Raw genomic sequence first — 21,843 nt, forward strand, 5'->3', positions numbered from 1 at the left:
AGGAGGAGTCCATGAGAGATCCGAGACCATCGTTCAGAAGTTTATTCGGAACAAATTCAGACAAGGAGAAGTATCACGCAACTCATCCGAACAAGATTGCGACAAACCAATTTAATCATGTGTTTCAATAGGGTCGTGACTCTATTTACTATATAAGCTAAATAAGGACGGCTTAGGCCACAAGTTCTATGTAATTTTCATAACTTTTCAATGAGAAACATTCTAGGAGATTTTTTTATTATCTATTTTCCCTCAAATCCATGATTTGTTATTGGTTTTGGAAAGAGTTGTTAATCTAGTATTATTTGTTTTTGCGATCCATCACACCCACACTACATCGATTCATAATGCAGATATTTCACATAAAAGCACACTATTTAGGTAAATGGATTGAACCACCTATGCAAATGTTGACATAAGTAGCCCGATCAGTTGAAAAGGAACATATCTTGCTGGCTGCACTAGGAGAACCTGACCTAGAAGGGGAAGGAAGGATGGAGGCAGGAGACCCTTTTTTCCCCTCCAAGGGGAGGGTGACCTTTGCTTCATAAGGTGTGACCTCCAATGAATTATGGGGACCCAATTTGCTTTCTTTTGTGATGATTCATATGACGTCAAAAAGGGGTAATACTTGAGTGTAGCAAAATTTCCGGAATTCAAATGCCATTGATAAGCAAAATTTCCGGATGAATTCCGGAAATTTTGCTACATTGTAGCACTGCTTGTCAAAAAGATTTAAGGAATACTTGCATGGATTTACTGACTTGTATTGATGATGAGCTTGCTGCAATATCAAGATGATAAATGGTCTACTACCAATACCTTTGGAAATCAGACAGCACTCTGCTTCAGAGATTTTGCATCTGAATTAATCACTAGATTAATACAGAATATATAAATAATATGAATCTAGTGATACACAAATTATATGTCTTTATCACTAGAATATATAAATGAAGCATGAAATTTTCATGATGGGTCTTAGAGGAGATTTATTTCTAGATCAATGCCTCGGCAGTCATGGAAACATGTACAAAGTTATTCAACAAGTAGATTATTCACAAATTCAAACTAGTAATTGCTTCTGTTGCCCCATCATATGGCTGAACTTGGACAGCTTAGAATCAGTATAGCATAAGGATGTAGAGGTTCTCTTCACCTGCAATAGAATCGGGGAAACATTTAGTTTCAGACTTTAGAAGCAACTTAAAGAAGAATCATGTCCAGCAGTCAATAGAAGTCTTCCAAATGGAATAATTATATGCGTCTTTCAAACCTAGATATGCCTCTAGCAAATTAAGGCAAAATTAATCTTAAAATGGCAGTTCCACTATCTTCAGTATCTTGGACATAACTTGTCATAACCCAATTTAAATAAAAAAATTACTCGCTAAACACATCCTTTATCACCCCACCCCTGTTCCCCAAGCACACGTGCAAACTCAAACCCATCCGCCTGCCCATCTTTTTCCAATTGTCCTTGTATAGGAGGTGAAAACATAGTGATTTGTTATGCAACTTTGCTGTTATCCTCATCTTTTGAACTTTAAAAGGGACCTTCTTATCTATGTTGTGTAGCTTGAAACTATGGCTCCCTGCCATATGCTCTCATTAGAAAAGTTAAGAATAATTAGTTTAAGATTTCTCAACTTGAAGTTTCGTTCAAACACTCCCTAAAGACCAGCGACAACAGATGTATGAAAGACATCTAGTGCCATTCCTCATCCGTGTACAACTGTCTTTCACATTAAAATGAGAATAGCACAAGTCTGCAATATAACATCTGCAGGATACAAAAACCAGCATTAGTGATGTCGCACAGCCCGAGACGAGACAAAAAGGGCCGGTCGCAACCCCGTTTGAACTGGAGTGCGACTGGAACATTCGAGAAGAAAGGCCGAATAGCCCAACCGCACCCGCATTTGAATGGGGTTGCGACCAAGCCTCTTGGGTTTGCTTCAGGAAAGTTGCTGAACGCGTGGGATTTTTGGCAGCCAAATGCATATGGAAAGTAAAATAACGTGATACTGTTTGAAGACTGGATTTTCTATTTCCATTAAGATTACAAATTTGCCTTTGTTGTAATTTCCTTTTCCTAAGTTAGATTGCAAATTACCTTTTTGTTTTTTGGCAGGCTTTTCCTTTAGTAGTCCTTAGATTCCTTTTCTTCTTAGTTTGGTCATGTAATAAGTACCGGGTGTATTTTTAGTTTGGACATCTTTGAATCAAGAATACAACTGAATTGAGTTTTTTTATCGTTTCTTTCAAGCTTTGGCTTGCATGTCCTTCGAATAGAAGATGTTGTTGCTTTTGCTCTTCATCTTTCATGCTATATGCTAAGTCAATTAGGCAATAAACAGCTAAATAAGAAGTAGATAAAGCAATAGCAACGCTTACTATAAGATAGCAGCTCAATATTTGACCTTCACTTTTAAATAGTACCTCATAACCTAGAACGAGTTGTATTAGTGCATTTTTTCAAACTCATCCAAACCCATCCATTTGCCAAGCCAGCCTAGGAGCATGAATTTCCAAAAATTTGTTGCCCGCAAAGGGATAAGGAATGGGACTGACAGGGTGTAGGACAAGGAGAGGAACATTCAATGTAACTAGGGTCTGACATGCCTACAAAGAACTGGTACCTATACACATGCAACTTTGTCGAAGTAAGATCAGAGGAATGCTAGCTTCAGAACCAGTTCTTTGGGAATTCAAGATGGGGGCAGTGCCTACTCCTGGAGTTTTCAGCTATTAAGTTGTGGCTGCCTCACAGTGTCTGCCTAGAGCATGCTTCTTATCAAGCTCTCACAGATGAATCAAGCAACAGAGCCTTTAACAAGAAAATGGCTCCATAAGAAAGAAAACCATAGTTATGCAATCAGAAACCCAACAAAGATGTTTGGCCTCACAAGACGGCAACTGTTTTTGCGATGTTTGTAAAAGAAGATAAGCAGTCTTAACAGTTACTTCACCTTTTGTGAAATAACAAATACACTTAACATATCATTCATAACATAAGAGAAACTTTTTTTTTCTTCGAAATCTTAGGTAAAAGATAAACAAAAAATTGCACGGTACGTTAATCTGCTATAGATTCCATGATAACAACCAAGAGGATGCTTGATTCAAGAATGTTCAGACTTTCTAGGTTTGCCAGATTCCCAGTCTTAAGACAAACTACAAGTTCAGCCCTCTTCCACCCACTTCCAATAAACAAATGAAGACATAATCAGAATTGATTACTTAATAAAAAGGAATTAGCAAATTGTCCTGGACACTTCACACACCAAATTCCAGAACTTCATTTTCATTTGGGAGATTAGAAGACCGTGGCTCTGAAATTACTTCCTATCTACTGGTCCCCAGATCTTAATACACTAACCAAAAGAAATCTTTGATACTTAAATCGCTGATCTAGTGATCCCAACCAAAAGATCTACAGACATCTTCCTTCTGTTTTTGCCCCATTTTGAAGAGCCATCACATATTTTTCTTTATCTTTTTCATTGTTTTAATATAAAATCTTACGTGACAGCCTATACAAGAAAATTAGAAACAGCGACCATAATCAGTAGCCCAAAACCAAAAATCCAAAATCTTAGTTTATTCATCTATCTTTGTTGTTTATAAGCTAATTTTTGCCAACAAAATTACAAATTTCTTTTTTTTGGAAAAAAAACCCCCTCTTTCCTAATTAACCCAAACAAAGAACAAAATCAAAACTCCTCATTTAACATATATTCAACAAAAAAAAAAAAAAAAAAAAAAATTTAACATATATTCACCTCAGATCGACTCTGGGCGCGTGCCTGTAGTGCATGCCTTGCTCTTACACACCGGAACATTCTCAAACTGTTTAGCTGGCAGCTTCTCCGACAAAGCACCAACGTAGAACTCGATCGTATCCGTGTCCTTATCAGCCTGCATCCCAGTCACCGAGACCCAAAGAAACAACTTTTTGGCTTGAATCCCAGACACACTGGATACAGACCCATAACTCAACTTTCCGTTGATTTTCTTGTCATAGTAGACCAACTGGTCAAACTGCACGTAACATGGGTTTGTGAGCTCGATGCTGAAAGAGCCGTCGTCAGAGAGAGTGTAGGACTTGACGTTGTTTGGGAGGAGACCCTTTGGGAGGCCGTACTTGATGAGGAGGTCGTGGACGTCTTCTGTGATGGATTGGAGTGGGGAGGATGGACGGTTGGGATTGAGATTTGGATTTCTGAGGGATAGAGAGAGATGGGTTTCTGACAAAAGGGTGAGAAGTAGGAGGAGGAGAGGGACTGGAGAGATGATTTTTTGTGGAGAAGCCATTGATGGAGAAGCTTTGGGAGAGGGAGAGAGAGAGAGGCCTTGGGCTGACTTGGGTGGATGAGACTACAAGAGAGAGCCTTTAGTCAAGCCCTTTTTCAGTTTTTTTTGATTCAACGATTAACAGTATATTAAATAACATTTCAAAATCATAAACACTTTAGATTAATTTTGATGTATTTTAATTAAATAATTTAGATTTAAATGTCTCCATGTTTTTAAAGCTGTTCTCTTAAAGTTGAGAGACCGAGAGATACTAGTTGGGTTAAAAGAAGGGTGCAAAAAAAAAAAAATAATAAAGAAAAAGAAAAAGGGTAGAGTTGAAATAAAGCTTGCTTGGCGTTAGATCGTTCTATAGCATGATTAGCATCTTTGTACATCATGATTGCACTCCTTCCTTTAGGGGAGTATTTGGCTGAATAAATTTCTTTGAGAGCGGCGTTTATAATTTGGACAAGTACTTTAGAAAAGATCTTTGTCAATTGTCATAGATAACTTTAAGAAATAATATGTTGTTGTGGTTGGCCGATGTTGCGTGTGTGTAAGAGAAGTAAGACTATGTGGATCAGCTCATTTTTATTTTCAATGACTTATACATATTTCTATGCAAAATAGTTAGTCAAAAACCATATTATTTTAGTCTAACTAATCGCTTTTCAATACTTTCTTTGTCTAACTTATCTAAACTTCTTTCCTATCTTAATAAAATAATCATTTTTAAAACATCAAAGAACAGTATTGGGCTGGGCTGATGCGAGATTGACTGGTGAAGGCAAACATGAGAGGCATGCTTTTGCCTGCATACTTCATGTCTGTATCTTTAGTGGCTTGGAATGGATGGGAAAGGTTTTGAGATTGAAGGGCTTCTGCTTCTGAGTTCTGCCTATATATATATATATATATATATATCTAAAGTCTAATGCACTTCCTTCGCATTTGGCAAGTCCTCTCTCTCTCTCTCTGTGTGTGCAATTTCATCAGAGTTATGATCAGTGACGTTGTAGACGAAACAAAAAGAGAAAGAGAAAGGGAGGAAAAGAGAGAGAAACAAATAAAGAAATGGATGCATCGGTGAATAGTATCACCTCACATGTGGCGTGATATTGTTCACATATCGGTAAAAATGCATTTTGCATTTTGAATGGCTAATAGGATGGAAGAGGTCTTTAAGCATTTGCATAGCTATTTTGGCTAAAAGTAGGAAATGGTTAATCCATTGTAAATGCTCTTATAAAGTATTTTTTTTAAACGTGTTGGGTTTGCTTGGGTAATGCCTAAGAGAGTAGTGAATTTTTTTTGTATGTTATAGAAGGATATGGGAGGCAGTCCTCATATCACAGTTGTATGGAAGATGGTCTCCTAATGTGTTTTGGATTTCTAGAGGAAAATAAATGATAAATTTTTTAAAGACAATAAAAAGATGATGACGAAACTTTAGTCTTTCTTTTTTAAAATTATTTATAATCGGACAACTGTTTGAAATTTTAATGTGCTTAATTTTCGTGATTTTCTTAACTTGTTCTCTCTTTCATTTACTTGTATAAAAAAATTGTTTAACAGGTAAAGTTGAGTACGAGGTCCTTAATTATTAGTCGGCAAAGCTAAAATGACAATGGGAAGTGATTCTTGCACAATAGTATTGCACAACTTGTACACAACACAAGACACATGGGATGAGACTCATCACATGAGTCGCACCCATATATCTTGTACTGTATACAAATTGTGCAGTGTTGTTGTGCAAGAATATTTTCCCAATGGCAATTGGTACTTGCTTGCACCAAAGTATGAATACACTTTTTAGACTTTTGATTAACCATTAGTTTAGAGAAGCGGATGAACATGTTTTTTAGACTTTTGATCAACAATTTTATATACAATTCTAAAATTCATAAGTCATTACGAGTGCAATAAAAGTTTTGTATAATGATTTTCCATTTGCATCCTTTTGTGCAATAAGGACAGGGTTTCAATCAACTTACATAAATAGTATTTCCATCGGGAAGAGCTCAAGTTCAATCTTTAAGAATCAATTAGTATTTCTAAAAAGAAACTAAAAAAGACCATTTCTCATCCCTTCGGATAGTACGTGTTGGGTACTTGCAAATTTTGGGAAAACAGATAACATGTCCTTTGTAGGACAGTGTTTGGTTTCTAAGAAAATGTGGGAAGCAAAAGACCAATGATAGGGGCATTTTACAAACTTAACATCACTTTGCCACCCTGCTGAGAATTACCCAAGAGCAATCACCACAAGCTCACACACAGTGAAAAAGAATAGTAAAAATGTACCTAACAAGTTCCAATATGTGACAATTAAAAGGACAAACTGGCAGGAACATGGTTTTCACAACTTGGTCTAATTTCTTAATTCTCATTCATCTAATACATTGATGGGGTACTTCCCCCAATATGATATTTTAGTACAGTACAACTTCAAACAGAGGAAATAGGGATGCATTTCAAACTAAAACATGATTACATCTCGTCCAGTATGTACACGGTATATGCAATCTTGTTTAGATATGACTCTACCAGACAAACGATTTGTGAGTCTGAAATATCCTCTGGCACTGGAACGCTGATAATTGCATAACAACTTTCGGTACCACACTACCATACAATACAAGTACTCTTGACGTCCCCACGTCTACTCGGTAATTAGCATCTCAATTTCCTTCACAGGAGTTGGGAGCTGCAAGTTGGAAAAAGATTAGGCGACATGGAAAGCCAATATCTTGAAGCACATCATTAGGAAAGTTTCAACAATAATATTCTGATTTGAATGAGAGAATGCAGCAAGTATGTGCCAGGAAATATAGGCTCCAAACAAAAACTACTTGTCGAATCCATCACATAATAAACATATGCATTGCTGTCATACTTTGGCATATGTTGACCGATTTATACTGTCAATTTTGGTTTAAAATTAAATCAAAATACATAAGTCAGCTTAAATTAGAAGACGTGCAAAACCCATCGAAAGCTCAGTGAGATTGATTGATAATAGCAGAAATTCAAGAAAATGTGATTCTGGCAAAGTATAGGTATTGTCATTATTAATGCAGGACCCAATATGAGATGATATGTGCATACAATCAATTATGTCATTCAGAAAAGAAAAACAACTAATTGTCTAGGAAAATCAGTGTTGTTCGTTCCCTAGAAACAAAGGTTAGAGCATTTACAATAACCTCTTCATAATTTCTCTAAATTTAACTCTAAAAATCTACTTTAAGGGTTTTTTAGCTAGTCACTTTTTTTAAAAATCAAACAACAAACTCTCTAAATGTTTCTCTACTTTAAATAAATACTATTTTCTAATCATTCACAATAACTACCATGAAAACTATTGTATTTAAATAAATACTATTTTTCTCTACATTGGCACGGTTTGTAAAAAATATTATTAAAAAAATTATAACATTTTTTTTTTGGGTCTTTGAATCTAGAGAGAAAATCTGACAAATGTTAAGTTTAACATTTGCTAAAGAGTGTTATATGGGCCTATTTGTGATTTTTGTTAAAAATGTAGAGTAAAACTAAATATGAAGAGAGGGCCAGAGGCCATTGTGAGTGCTCTTAGTATGCATCTTTGTGCAACCTCAAAGTTAATCTATATGACTTAAAAAAATATAATTATAGATGGGCTAAAAACTTCTCTTAATCAGGGTAGTGCATCTCCCACTGACCAAATATGAAATAAGGTAGACTACCCACATCAAATTCGTGGTCTCCTTAATAAATTACTCTTAAGGCTATGGCCTTCCTTAGACACCAATGGAGAGCCAAATTTTTCATATGAAGAAGAGTATGCCTGCCCATTCAGGCTTTGAACAGACAACAACAATCAGTCAGTCAGAACCTAGTTTCTACATGGCCCAGCCCTTGGTTATTGACAGAGCAACTATTGACACTGAACTAGCGACAACTGTATTTGCAAGCAGAAGTATTTGTCTTTTCTTTTTTCTTTTTGATAAGTAGAAGTATTTGTCTTTTCTTGTCTTCCTTGTTTCAAAATTGATCAATACCGCATCACAACAACAACAATTTCACGCCTACGATCATAATTACTCCAAGACAAAATTTCCCTAAAGTTTGAAACTTCTTAGAAGGAGAGAAGAATCAAATGGGGCCAACATCTCACACAGGCATTCAATAACACGGTATGGAGAAATCTACAGGTCAGAAGAAGTAAGAAAACTTACCCTACCCCTCAAAAAAGAACAAACTAGCGGTCATAGGCATGGGAAGAGCACATATAGTGAGAGACATGTTGGGCACGATATATGAGCTGCATCTTTTAACAAATTGAAGAGCCTTAAAAAGAAGCACCAATGTTGTTTTCTCTCCCAATTACACTCTTTGGTTCAACCCTGAAATCTAGCTAGTTTACCCTTCCTACCAACTAGAGCAGAGAATAATGCTCTCAAATACATTTAAGAACTCAATCTGAGTAATGAAAAACTGGTTTGCTACTCTACTCTAAGTTCCATAATAATTCAGATGAGATTGATCTAGTACTTGAAGATTCACAAGATATAAAGGATAAACTAGGGATTAGTTCTCCTAATAAAAAAAATCATCAACTTCAGAAACAATTCAAGAATTCCTATGATTTGCAAACCCAGATTAGAACCAACTCACTACAACAAGATTCACCAAACATATAATCCAAAAAAGCACACAATAGCCGAAATCAGAGAATCCAAAGATAGTTAACAAACCACAACAGGAACCAATACCTCAAAAATCCGTTTGGCGCAAGTCCCAGTGACCTTGTCGCGGCAAGAATGGACGGTCTTGAACTGACCCAGATCGAGCTTCTTGTTGATGAACCCAACCTGGAAGTATATGCTATCGGAGGGGGGCAAATCGACCCGGATCTCGTCCACGTCAAGCCACAGGAAGAACCTCTGGACCTGGATGCCCTTGAGGCCGGTGATGGACCCGTAGCTGAGCTTGCCGGTGATGGTCTTGTCGTAATAGACCAAGTACTCGAACTGCACGTAGCAGGGATTGGCCAAGAAGACGACGAACCGGCCGTCGGAGGAGGAGGAGAAGGTGTAGTTGACGACCGAGTCGGGTAAGAGCCCGCTCGGGAGCCCGAATTGTGGGAGGATTTCGTAGACTGTGGGGACGGAGTCAGAGAGCAAAAGCGAAGGGATCGTGAGGATGGAGAGGAAGAAGAGGAGGAAATGGGTCAGACCCAGATGGGTTTTCGTGTTTGGAGCCATGGTTTGAGGGGTTTGTACAGAGAGAAAATGGAAGGCAAACTGTTTGTTTCTTTGTCTGATGGAGCTTAGGTTTGAGACTATATTACATTATTATGAAGCATGGGGGGGCAATAGTTTTGTGCATTTATCGAGGACCATGTATACTGTGTTGGTATCCGGTCTTTTTTTGACTATACTTGAACCGACCACCTTATCCTTTTGAAGACAATTTTTTTTTTTTTTTTTTTTTTTTCCAAGTCGTTTCGAATATGAGAAATGCTAGACATCTCAACACTTTTTTCTAGAATTTGGTTCCAAACTAATGTGTCACAATCCTATGAGATTGTGGCACACTTCCTAAAATAATAGATCTTACGCGATTGTGACACATCAGTTTGGAATTAAATTCTAAAAACAAGTATTTTGATACCTAACATTCCTCTTCGAATAGTAAGGGAATTAGATATGAAAATATGGATTAAAAATGAGCTAAGATGAATAAATAAACATGAAGTTTAGAATGAAGGATGAGAGGACAAAACTCATTAAGATACAATTGGACATCATGTGTGTTAAGAGTTTCAAGGGGCACACACTTTTGTTTTTATTTAACATAAAAAGAATGAAAGAGTTTGTCAATTTTTTCTTCTTTTTTGTCGATAGACCATGAAGACAAGTCAAATAAAGGTTTATTCTTTTTCGTCTACAAATATCCAAATTTTGATACCCAATACCTCATAGATAGTTCCAATAGTATAAAAATAATAATCAATTTTAGCTCGAATGATTAGTAGATATAACAAAGTATAAGGAATTGAGAGTCATCTTTTTTTCTTTTCTCTTTACTTTTTTTTTTTTTTTTTTTTTTTTTTTTTATCTTATTTTTCATACACCGAGTTACCTTTAAATAAAGAGTCTATGTTAGTATTAGTGTCTCTAAATCATTCCCTAGATGGTATTTGTTATGCGCATGCAATTGTTGTTGGGTAGAAATTTGTAATCTCTTTATGCATAAGCCTATTTAACGCAACATTCTTTGAATAAAAGAGGGGGCAAAGTTTTAGCCCTCAAACCTTAGGAGTTAAGATCCTCTCATGTCCTAGAGTGACATTAACTCCCAGCCCCCCCCCCCCCCCCCCCCCCCCCAAAACTTTTTTATTTTTCTTTAAAAGAGAGAGAGAGAGAGAGAGAGAGAGAGAGAGAGAGAAGGAGACAAGATACTCGTGCTTCTTCCCACCCACAAATGTTATTATGGTTTTGCACCCAAAAATGCAAACAAAATGCTATAGCGTCCATGATTATTTCCCCCCAAAAGCAGGAGGGCCAAGAAATAGTTCTTGAATAGTCAGATTAGACATTTGTGGGTATTGTTGCTTGCCATGTTGTCATAAGGAAACATCAAAGAAGGATGATGTTTGGGGTGTGCATGGTATGAGTATTTGCAGCAGGGATAATTTGACGAGAGAAGTTGCGAATGGAAATTGTTTTATGCCTTTTTTAATTAAAACAACAAACCCATTTTACGAAGAAAAAAAAAAAAGTTTGTTTGGTATTGCAATTTTGTAGGAAAAAAAAAAGATTTTAAATTAAATTACAGAAAATAAATAATTGAGAATTGTATTTTTTTAAAAATTGTGATTTGAAAACACAGATAGCAGGCAATTAGGTTCTTGCTTTTTTCCGTGTAAGCACTGCCCTGGGCCTGTGCCATTTACAACCTATTTGGGCTGTGCTGTGCCATGTCTTGTTTCATGGCCCAAAGTTTGCGAATCACACTACCCAAGTCCTATGCATAAACTCCAACCCAGTGGCTAAAAGCCTAAAACCATCCCCATTTGTCTACATATGTACCTGTATAGGTTTTTGGTTAATCATATTTATTCAGGTTTATAAGTTTAATTTATTAAGATTATAATGGGCTTTCTTTTCTTAAGCTTCATTTTCAAATGAAAAATTTCTCAAATTCAGTTTATTAAATTGATATTTATTTTTAGATACATGTATTTTTAATAAGATTAACAGAGCATTTGATTATCACATATATTTTAAAAAGTGTATGTGAGAATTACATATTCTAAGAACAATTTAATAAACTAAATTAAATGAAAACTTTGTTCATTCTTTGAAAATTACAATTATTGAGATCAAACGATAGTTCCCGCCTTGCGGCCTAACCCAAATAGTCCAATCAACACCACAGAACATGTATGTTTGTTATTGTCTTTTAGGAGATGCTTTTTGTTTGAAAAAATATTGTTCTGATTTGACATAAAGGTAAAAATAATTTTAATTATTATTTTGGGTTGATTATTAATGTTTTTATTTTCAGAACATAAAATTAAAAAATTAAAAAAAAAATTTAAGAAACGAATCCAATTTTAATTATCCTCTTTAACTTTGTTTTTCATGCAACCAAAATTAAAATTAAATTAAATTAAAATAATTCTCTGCTGGTGGCTATTTTGTCTAGATATTCCACCCTGGCATCACTTGAAACTTAAAAATAATGACAAATAAATTCTATAGAGAAAAAAAGAGATTTAGTATAACATAACAATTTCCGGTATGATGTGAATCTGCACGTTCCTTTGATGTTCTTCACGATCCTTAATAATTCTGCAAAACAACAAAAACTAAGAGACCCTTCCGGGGGTCCTCTCCGATGCCTAAATTAGCTTCTATAAGAAAATAATGCTTCGTGCATAAAAACTGAGTCTTAGTTTGTACCTGGGGTATGGGCCTATTTATAGGCAAAGAGGTGGAGTCAAAGCTGGATTAGAATTCCTGCTCCTTGTCGATCTAGAACTGTTGTCAGAGTTCTAATCGAGATCTAGAATTGATATCAAAGTTCTAATTGGACTCTGATCCTTTATTAGACTTCTAATCTGATATCTTCTTAGACTTCTGATCTGATATCTTCTTAGAATTCTGATATGATCATTATTCTTATCTGATCATTATTCTTATCTGTTTGGACCTTATTTGACTTTCGAATCTCCTCATTGGATCGGGTTGAGTGGGATTTATCCCCAACAGTTACCCCCCAATTCCCTTATCCAAAGTTTGCTTGAATAATGTGAATTCCATGTCTAAGGAAACCCGAGCTTTGTCTCCTTCTGAAAACCTGCTAACTTGCAAAACCTGAGGGTTAAATCTTACCCCCCATTACCTTCTTGTTTTTCCTTAGGGTTTTCTCCATGTCTCATGAAAAACCTGCAAAACCCGAAGGTTAAATCCGACCCCCCTGGCTCTCTTTATTTCTCTCTCTCGGCAATGATTGATTCGAGAATGCTTTCTTGTTGCTCTCGGCAAGGACTGATTCGAGACTCTCAGTTAGGACTGATTCGAGAGTTTTTCTTCTTGCTCTCGGCTAGGACTGATCCGAGAGGCTCCTTCTCGGCTAGGACTGATCCGAGAAGTTTTTTCTTGCTCTCGGCTAGGACTGATCCGAGAGGCTTCTTCTCGGCTAGGACTGATCCGAGAAGTTTTTTCTTGCTCTCGGCTAGGACTGATCCGAGAAGTTTCTTCTTGCTCTCGACTAGGACTGATCCGAGAGGCTCCTTCTCGGCTAGGACTGATCCAAGAAGTTTTTTCTTGCTCTCGGCTAGGACTGATCCGAGAGGCTCCTTCTCGGCTAGGACTGGTCCGAGAAGTTTCTTCTTGCTCTCGGCTAGGACTGATCCGAGAGGCTCCTTCTCGGCTAGGACTGATCCGAGAAGTTTCTTCTTGCTCTCGGCTAGGACTGATCCGAGACTCTCGGCTAGGACTGATCCGAGAGATTTCTTCTTGCACTCGGCTAGGACTGATCCGAGAGTTTTCTTCTTGTACTCGGCTAAGACTAATCCGAGACTCTCGGCTAGGACTGATCCGAGAGTTTCTTCTTGCACTTGGCTAGGACTGATCCGAGAGGCTCCTTCTCAGCTAGGACTGGTCCGAGAAGTTTCTTCTTGCTCTCGGCTAGGACTGATCCGAGAGGCTCCTTCTCGGCTAGGACTGATCTGAGAGGCTCCTTCTCGGCTAGGACTGATCCGAGAAGTTTCTTCTTGCTCTCGGCTAGGACTGATTCAAGACTCTCGGCTAGGACTGATCCGAGAGATTTCTTCTTGTACTCGGCTAGGACTGATCCGAGAGTTTTCTTCTTGTACTTGGCTAGGACTGATCCGAGACTCTCGGCTAGGACTGATCCGAGAGTTTCTTCTTGCACTCGGCTAGGACTGATCCGAGAGGCTTAGCTTCTTGCTCTCGGTTAGGACTGATCCGAGAGGCTTTACCTACAAAATAAGCACATCAACAGGTTCCCGGTCCTTAGACCGGGAACACTACAATGCTTAAGTCAGCTTTATTCATTTATTCTGAAAATACTTATTCCCAAAATCTGGGGAATTTTCTGTCTAGTCTGAATTAAAAATAAAAGTCTAGTTCTTTGCAAATATAAATGCTAAAAAATAAAAGCAAGCCTGAAATTCCCGAGAGTCCTTTTTATGGGATCACGGGCAGATACTGTTGTTGCCTCGGCTCTCTATGCCTAGAGCTTCTGCTTCCTCGGTCTTCTCTTCTTTCTATGTCATCTCGGGGATCATTCTCTTGATGCCTCTCGCCTAGTTGAGGACGGTCTCGGGAATAGTAATCCCGTGGCTGCTGATCTCGGGGCTGATAGTCCTGATGATTCCGAGGCCTGTTATTTCCTTGCTGGTTCCGTTTTTCTCCCAAGAACCGAACCAGCTTGCCATTCTTTATGAATTCTTCTATTAACAACCTTAGGGTTACGCACCCCTCGGTGTAATGACCTGCTTGTTTATGAAAATCACAATATTTGCCTGCATTCCTGTAAGGAGGATTACCTGGTATCTTTTGTGGTTCCCGGAACGCTGGATCTCTTTTTATCTCCATAAGAACTTCTAATATCTCGGCATTGAGAGGTGTAAAATTGTAATCTTTGAACTTCTTTACCTGCCTCTGCTCTTCCCCATCAGCTTTCCTGAATTCTTTCCTTTTCTTTTCTGGGGCTGTCTCTTGGGGTGGCCTAGAACTGGCCATAGACTTCAGCGTTTCTTCCTGATTGATGAATTCTTCTATCTTATCCATGAGGCCCTGCAAGGTACTCGGTTGCTTCCGGACCAACTTCTTCATCAAAGGCTCCTCGAGTGAAATTCCTTGATAAATGGCAGCAAAGACCATATCCTCGGTTGGATCTTCGATCGTTACCTTCTTTCGGTTAAACCGAGCCATGAACTCCTTGAGACTTTCGTTGCTTTGCTGGTGCAATGATAGCAAATATCCCGAAGGCTTCTTCCTTGTTTGGAAAGCTAGAAATTCGGTTAGGAATATTTTGGACAACTCCTTGAACTGATCAACGGAATTCGGGGGCAGCTTCCTGAACCAGTCTCGGGCATTCCCCGAAAGAGTAGGAGGGAAGGCCCGACATGCTACTTCATCGGGTGTCCCGTGAAGGTCTAGATGAGCTCGGAAATTTTCTAGGTGATCCAAGGGATCTCTGTCTCCTGCATAACTTAGAATTTGGGGTACCTTAAACTTATCGGGAAGCTGATAGTCTGCCACCCGTTTGGTGAAGGGTGAGTTTGTACCCATTAGGAGCTTGTCCACCATTATGGATCTGCTTTTGTCCTTTCTTTCCATCTCCATGTACGTGCACCTTCTCTCCAGCTCGGCAATAACTCTGCTCAGATCTCCTTGGCGGTCATCCTCCCTCCGAGGATTAATGTTGCTGTTGTGATCTTCGTCCTCACGCTCATCCCTGTTCATCTCGGGATTGGGCTGTTCCGGCCTCCTTCGCAGCAACTCGGCATTCCGCTGTGTTAAGGATTCAATCTGGGCTTCCAACGCTGCTATGCGATCTTGATCTCCACCCCCCGAGGGAGGGTTCGGTGGAGGTTGCAAATTATTCTGAATAACTGGCTCTATTCGGACTATGGGCTCTCGGTTGGTCTGGCTTCCGGAACGTGTGTTCATCACCATGCTGGATCTTATTTTTCTTTTATGAGGAACGAATAATCGTTCCCACAAACGGCGCCAAACTGTTGGTACAGTTTCCGGTATGATGTGAATCTTCACGTTCCTTTGATGTTCTTCACGCTCCTCAATAATTCTGCAAAACAACAAAAACTAAGGGACCCTTCCGGGGGTCCTCTCCGATGCCTAAATTAGCTTCTATAAGAAAATAATGCTCTGTGCATAAAAACTGAGTCTTAGTTTGTACCTGGGGTATGGGCCTATTTATAGGCAAAGAGGTGGAGTCAAAGCTGGATTAGAATTCCTGCTCCTTGTCGATCTAGAACTGCTATCAGAGTTCTAATCGAGATCTAGAATTGATATCAAAGTTCTAATTGGACTCTGATCCTTTATTAGACTTCTAATCTGATATCTTCTTAGACTTCTGATCTGATATCTTCTTAGACTTCTGATATGATCATTATTCTTATCTGTTTGGACCTTATTTGACTTTCGAATCTCCTCTTTGGATCAGGTTGAGTGAGATTTATCCCCAACAATAATTTTGTTAAATAAGACACAATAATGACCAAAATAGTGGGGGCATACAATTTTTATCAAACATAGAAAGGCAGTTATGATGTGAAAAACCATAGTAAAATCCCACAGACCATCTCTACTCCCAACCATCTCTTTCTCATCCCACCATCACTTTTCTCTTCAGCACTTGATCCACTGCCAGTGGAATTCCCTTTAACTTAAATCAAGTAAAAGGAAAAAGATTAGTAAAAAAAAAAATAAAATCCGCACCAAATATATAAACAATTGGGAAAACTTTACTTATTACTTTCGATCTTTTATTACTTTTATAATCATACCCATAAAAGTATGGTACGACACTACCATACAACACAAGTACTCTTGACGTCCCGACATCTACTCAGTAATTAGCATCTCAATTTCCTTCACAAGAGTTGGGAGCTGCAAGTTGGAAAAAGATTAGGCGACATGGAAAGCCAATATCTTGAAGCACATCATTAGGAAAGTTTCAACAACAATATTCTGATTTGAATGAGAGAATGCAGCAAGCATGTGCCAGGAAATATAGGCTCCAAACAAAAACTACTTGTCGAATCCATCACATAATAAACATATGCATTGCTGTCATACTTTGGCATATGTTGACCGATTTATTCGATCAGTCATTTTTGGTTTAAAATTAAATCGAAATATATAAGTCAGCTTAAATTAGAAGACGTACAAAACCTGTCGAAAGCTCAGTGAGATTGACTGACAATAGCAGAAATTCAAGAAAATGTGATTCTGGCAAAGTATAGGTATTGTCATTATTAATGCAGGACCCAATATGAGATGAGCTGTGCATACAATCAATTATGTCCTTCAGAAAAGAAAAGAAAAGAAAAGAAAAACAACTAATTGTTTAGGAAAATCATAGTGTTGTTTGTTCCTGAGAAATAAAGGTTAGAGTATTCACAATGGCATCTTCATAATTTCTCTAAATTTAACTATAAAAATCCACTTTAAGGGTTTTTTGAGCTAGCCACTTTTTTAAACCATCAAACAATAAACTCTGTAAATATTTCTCTACTTTAAATAAATACTATTTTTTAATCATTCACAATAACTACTATGAACACTATTGTCTTTAAATAAATGGATAACTTCACAAAAGGGTATCGAACTATACTGCGTTTTGACAGAAGGGTACTGAATTATCATTTCTCTTGAACCCGGGGTTTTAACTATCAAAATGAGTCCCAGAAGGGTATTCCGTCTGTTCTTGATGTTAAAACTTGACTGAAGTCGATTCACGTGACTTCTACGTGACTTTTTTAATGCGTTCGGTCTTCTTTACCCCTGACTTCAACGGATAAATCAAGTCTGAAACCTCCTTCACAAAGCACTTATCTCATACATTGATACACTCTCAGCTCATACATACACTCCCAGCTTCGGCCTACCTCCATCAACGCGTGAAAGGCAGGTTTTTTTGCATGAGTTAATTTCTTCCTTTCTTCACGGCATCAGCGATCATAACCTATGTCCGACAGTGAATCGAGCTCGGCAACCTCTACCGGTCCACTGTGTAAATGTGGATTGAAAGCATGTTCGTGGACATCCTTCACCATGGAAAATTTTGGTTGAAGGTTTTATTCTTGAAGAAATTACAAGGTAAGTAATTTCTTCCCCCAATTTTTTTTCCCCTTAGGGTTCCATCTTTGTTTTCATTTTTTTTCCCCCTTTAGGGTTCCATCTCTGTTTTCCCAATTTTTTTTCCCTAAGGGTTCCACAAGTTTTGATTGATGGGATTTTTCGATTATGCAGCAAGAAGCTGTGAAATGTGATTATTTTTCATGGCGTGATCCTGAAATGTGTGTATACGGTCTAAAAGTTGTGTCGAGGTTGAGGAAGTGGCACAGGAGTTTGAAGCTTGAACGGGAATTGAGTGGAACCCAGGTCTCGGATGAAACGGATAAATATGAGTCTGAAGCTGAGAGAAATAAGAATGAAGCTGATAAATGCAAGGAAGAAGCTGAGAAATACAAGTCGAAACTAGAGAGATAGAAGATGAAGCTTCGGTCAGTAGAGAGGAAGTACAAATTTGCCCTTGTTTGTTCATGGGTGATATTCGTGTTGTTGCTTGTATATCCTCAATCTCACAGCCAGTGCAATGCATCGAGGATGATGTTGGCATGAAACTTTTTTGTAATGGTGTAATGCCTTGTAATGTTGTGAGTGTTGGTCGGATTGTGTTCAAGGGTGGTAACTGGTTTGTAATTGTTAGCCGGATTATGAATTTCCCTTGATAAGTGTATTGTAGTTGTTATCTTTGAAATATTGTAGTTCATGGGTGATATCAATTGCTATGTTGGTTCCAAAGAACTTGTAAATGACCAATATGGTATGTTTTTGTAAACTTGTTACTACAATTTGTTACCAATTGTCGTTTTGGGTTCAAAATTGGTACTAAAATTGGATGGATGTTATTGGCCATTCAATTGGTCTATTTGTTAACAAGAAGTTCACAGAGTTATAAACAACATTTGGTATCAACAAATTAAGGCAATAATGCCAATAACAGACAATACCAGAAATGGCATCATAAACAATTTGGTTTCAAAATGGTACATGTTATCATTGGGTGATATTCTGTAATGCTGTGTTGGTACCATTTGCTACCAATTATTGTTTTTGGTCCAAAATTGGTACCAACAGATTAAGGCAATAACGGACAAGACCAAAATGCCATCATAAACCACTTGGTTTCAAAATGGTTTATATATGTGTTCCTGTAAACCTGTTGGTATAAAAAACCTGAATAGAAAAGCTAGACTCATCCAATCACAAACCAAACAAATTCCTCCAATCATTACACAAAAGTCAAACGACATCAAAACACATCAATACTATCATTAACCTTCCATTAAAACACTTCAAAAAACAAACCAATACATAATAGTTCCTTAACCTTCCATTACTCAAATAACATCAAAACACATCAAATTTAGCTACTGAAATTACAAATTAAACCCTTCCAAAAAAATAGTACCATAAGTTAAATAACATAACCATGCTGTTAAATATCATAAGTTAAGTTAATACATCCTGAAAACCATGTTGTCCATGCCCTTCCAAAATACACAATAGAAATCCAAAATATACATCATAACCATGTTGTCCATGCCCTTCCAAAATGTACAACACATATCCAAAAATACACATCAGACTTGCCAAATCTTCTTATTTCCTTTATCCTTTTTGCCTACAGGTGGAGGAATGTCAAAACTTATTGCTTTTGCCTTGTTTACGTCAAAGTCAAGGGGAGTTAGTTTGAAAGTTATGCCACCTGCAACCTTGGGAGGACCTCATGAGCATGCAGGTCCACCTCTTAGAACCTTGGGTGGTCCAGAAGGGTTCCCAGTGAGGTCAACCATCATCTTTCCTCGAGTGTTTGGGTTAGTTTGTGTAGGATGTGCTCTCAATCTTCCACCAACTCTGCTTCTAGTTGCCAAACTGGTACTGGCCTTCTTCCTAGTACATCTTGTGGTTGCACCCGTTCCTCTAGTGCTCTTCTCACCCCTACTTGGTGCAGTAGATGTAGTGTTTGTACCCTCTCCTCTTGTTCTTACCCTCTTTCGACCTCGACCCCTTGTTGGTACAGTAGGATTGTCAGTAAATGGGGCAGTAGATGGGGCACTAGATGTTGAGGCACTAGATGTTGGTGCACTGGAATGGCTCACAGATGGTGCACTGGAGGATTCACCCAACTAAAAAGAACACATCAAATGTCAGAAACCATCACAAAACAACTCAAACATATTAAACTCACAGTATGAAGAAACATATGCCTTTAGGTACTAAATGTATGCTAAACAATTACAAAGAAGAAACATTACCCTGTCAAGATTGCAGTCAGTATCAGCAGCATGTTCTCTGTGGGAAGTTCTCCTATGTTGTTGTCTTTCATCATGCCTCATCCTAACAGTGCATGTTCCTGTATTGTGACCATATTTCTTGCACATCCCACATTGGTTCTTCTTGCCACCCTTTCTAACTGAGTATGGATTTGATGTCTCATCAGCACCTCTATTTCTAACTTTCTTAGGTCTACCTATAGTTGCTCTTGACTTAGGTGGTTCAATCTCCGGTTGATTTGTCCTAACCCATTGCTCCTCACTTGGTACAGGGTAAATGATGGGTGCATATGCCTTCAAGTACATCTCCTTTCCAAAGTAATGACTCAAATAATCCTCTAGGTTGCCTCCACCATGCCATATTGCCGAGATGACATGACAACATGAAATGCCAGAGACATCCCATTTTCTACACCCATATGTTCTCTGGCACAAATTGACCACATACTTCCTACCCTTACAATCAACCTGAAATAAACCATCACCAGCAAATATTGGTGTACAATGGCTGGCCTCATCTTCCTCTATCTCCAACTTCTCTTTAATTTTTGGCCCCACATTCCTCTCCATGGCCTTTATAGCATCTCTCTTCCTTTGGTACCTTCTCATTAAGTTGCTCATGATTCCTTCCAACATTGTCAAGATGGTCTTATCCCGAAACTTGAGGATCCAGCTATTGAAGCACTCAGCCAAGTTGTTGTGCAGAAGGTCACACTTTGTACTTATGTTGAACCATCCTCTACACCAGGTTCTAGGGTCAACCTTTTCTAGGTACTCATGTGCTTTAGGGTTTAGGCCCTTGAGCTCCTCCATTGCAGCATAGAATCCAGTCTGTGTGTAAGATGAAGCAGCTCTCCACAGCAGGTTCTTCAATAACACCCCCCTATGACCATCGTCTTTGAAATTGGCATATAAGTGCTGCACACATGTTCGATGTTCAGCATGAGGACACACCTCATGTAGGCTTGGTACCAATCCCTGCACACATGAAAACAATATCTCTATCAAATTCATTAGATTTAACATACCAAATCATATACAAGACATGTAGATCATAAAAAAAGAAATATGGAAATATTTACCTTTTGTCTATCTGAAATGAAAGTCCACCCATGTGGACCCCTAGGGCCAAGATCTGCTAATAAGGCCTCGAGAAACCATGTACAGCTGTACTTAGTCTCTGCCTCCACCACAGCTATAGCAATTGGATACATGTTATCATTGGCATCCCTTCCAATAGCTGCCATAACTGTCCCTTGTAAACTCCCTTTAAGAAACAAGCATCAAGGCCTATGATAGGCCTACACCCATCTCTGAATCCATTTTTCATGGCTGCCAATGACATGTACATTCTCTGGAATCTACAAGGCACTTCGGGCATAGGTCTCTCAACCATCAGAATTACACAACTCCCAACATTTGTGCTTTTAATTGCTGCACAGTAGTCCCATAATCGATAGTATTGCTCACCCAACTTTCCATAAATGGTCTATTGTGCCTTCTTCCTAGCCCTATATAAGAAACTATCGTGGATTTCAACATTCCACTTCTTCTTCACCTTTTTCTTCAGGACATCTATAGGCATGTTCGACTGATCCCTAAAACAGTCCATGCACCCCTCGGCAACCCAATTCGAAGTGATCAAGTGATTCTTGTACCTCTTAGGGCATGTATGTGTAGGCCTAATTGAAATTAGCATGAACGTGGACTCATCTTTCAACTGCCTCCCATAAACTCTGTACTTACAATTCTTGTCTGCACACATTGCAATGCATTTAGTCCTAGAATTCTTTTGGTAAGTCAAGTCCTTCCCTTTCAATATAGAGGCCTGCTTAATGGCTTTTCTAAACCCATACACATCCCGAAAAGTGTTACCTCGCTACAAAATCGAATCTTTCAAATCATCCTTACTAAATGGAACCCTCTTA

At 38.2% G+C, this 21,843-nt stretch overlaps 3 protein-coding genes across 3 annotated transcripts in view; all 3 read right to left on the minus strand.

The window, feature by feature from the left end:
* Window positions 1-893: 893 nt before the first annotated feature.
* LOC133878401 (uncharacterized) lies at window positions 894-4,425 on the minus strand. Its single transcript, XM_062316951.1, has 2 exons — window positions 3,786-4,425; window positions 894-1,159 (listed from the first exon to the last, which is right to left on the minus strand). The coding sequence occupies exon 1, from the start codon at window positions 4,315-4,317 to the stop codon at window positions 3,787-3,789; it is 531 nt and encodes a 176-aa protein (XP_062172935.1). The 5' UTR covers window positions 4,318-4,425; the 3' UTR covers window positions 894-1,159; window position 3,786.
* Window positions 4,426-6,582: 2,157 nt separating this feature from the next.
* On the minus strand, window positions 6,583-9,657 carry LOC133878395 (uncharacterized). The gene is made up of 2 exons (XM_062316946.1): window positions 9,060-9,657; window positions 6,583-7,009 (listed from the first exon to the last, which is right to left on the minus strand). The coding sequence occupies exons 1-2, from the start codon at window positions 9,549-9,551 to the stop codon at window positions 6,965-6,967; spliced, it is 537 nt and encodes a 178-aa protein (XP_062172930.1). The 5' UTR covers window positions 9,552-9,657; the 3' UTR covers window positions 6,583-6,964.
* Window positions 9,658-16,080: 6,423 nt separating this feature from the next.
* LOC133877731 (non-specific lipid transfer protein GPI-anchored 6) overlaps window positions 16,081-21,843 on the minus strand; it is a 37,220-nt gene continuing 31,457 nt past the window's right edge. The window contains exon 3 of the mRNA XM_062316113.1: window positions 16,081-16,236. Coding sequence (XP_062172097.1) covers window positions 16,115-16,236 — 122 coding nt within the window. The 3' untranslated portion in view covers window positions 16,081-16,114. The remainder of the gene's footprint in view (window positions 16,237-21,843) is intronic.

This window comes from Alnus glutinosa, chromosome 9, assembly GCF_958979055.1.
Source record: "Alnus glutinosa chromosome 9, dhAlnGlut1.1, whole genome shotgun sequence".
Classification (NCBI taxonomy): Eukaryota; Viridiplantae; Streptophyta; class Magnoliopsida; order Fagales; family Betulaceae; genus Alnus; species Alnus glutinosa.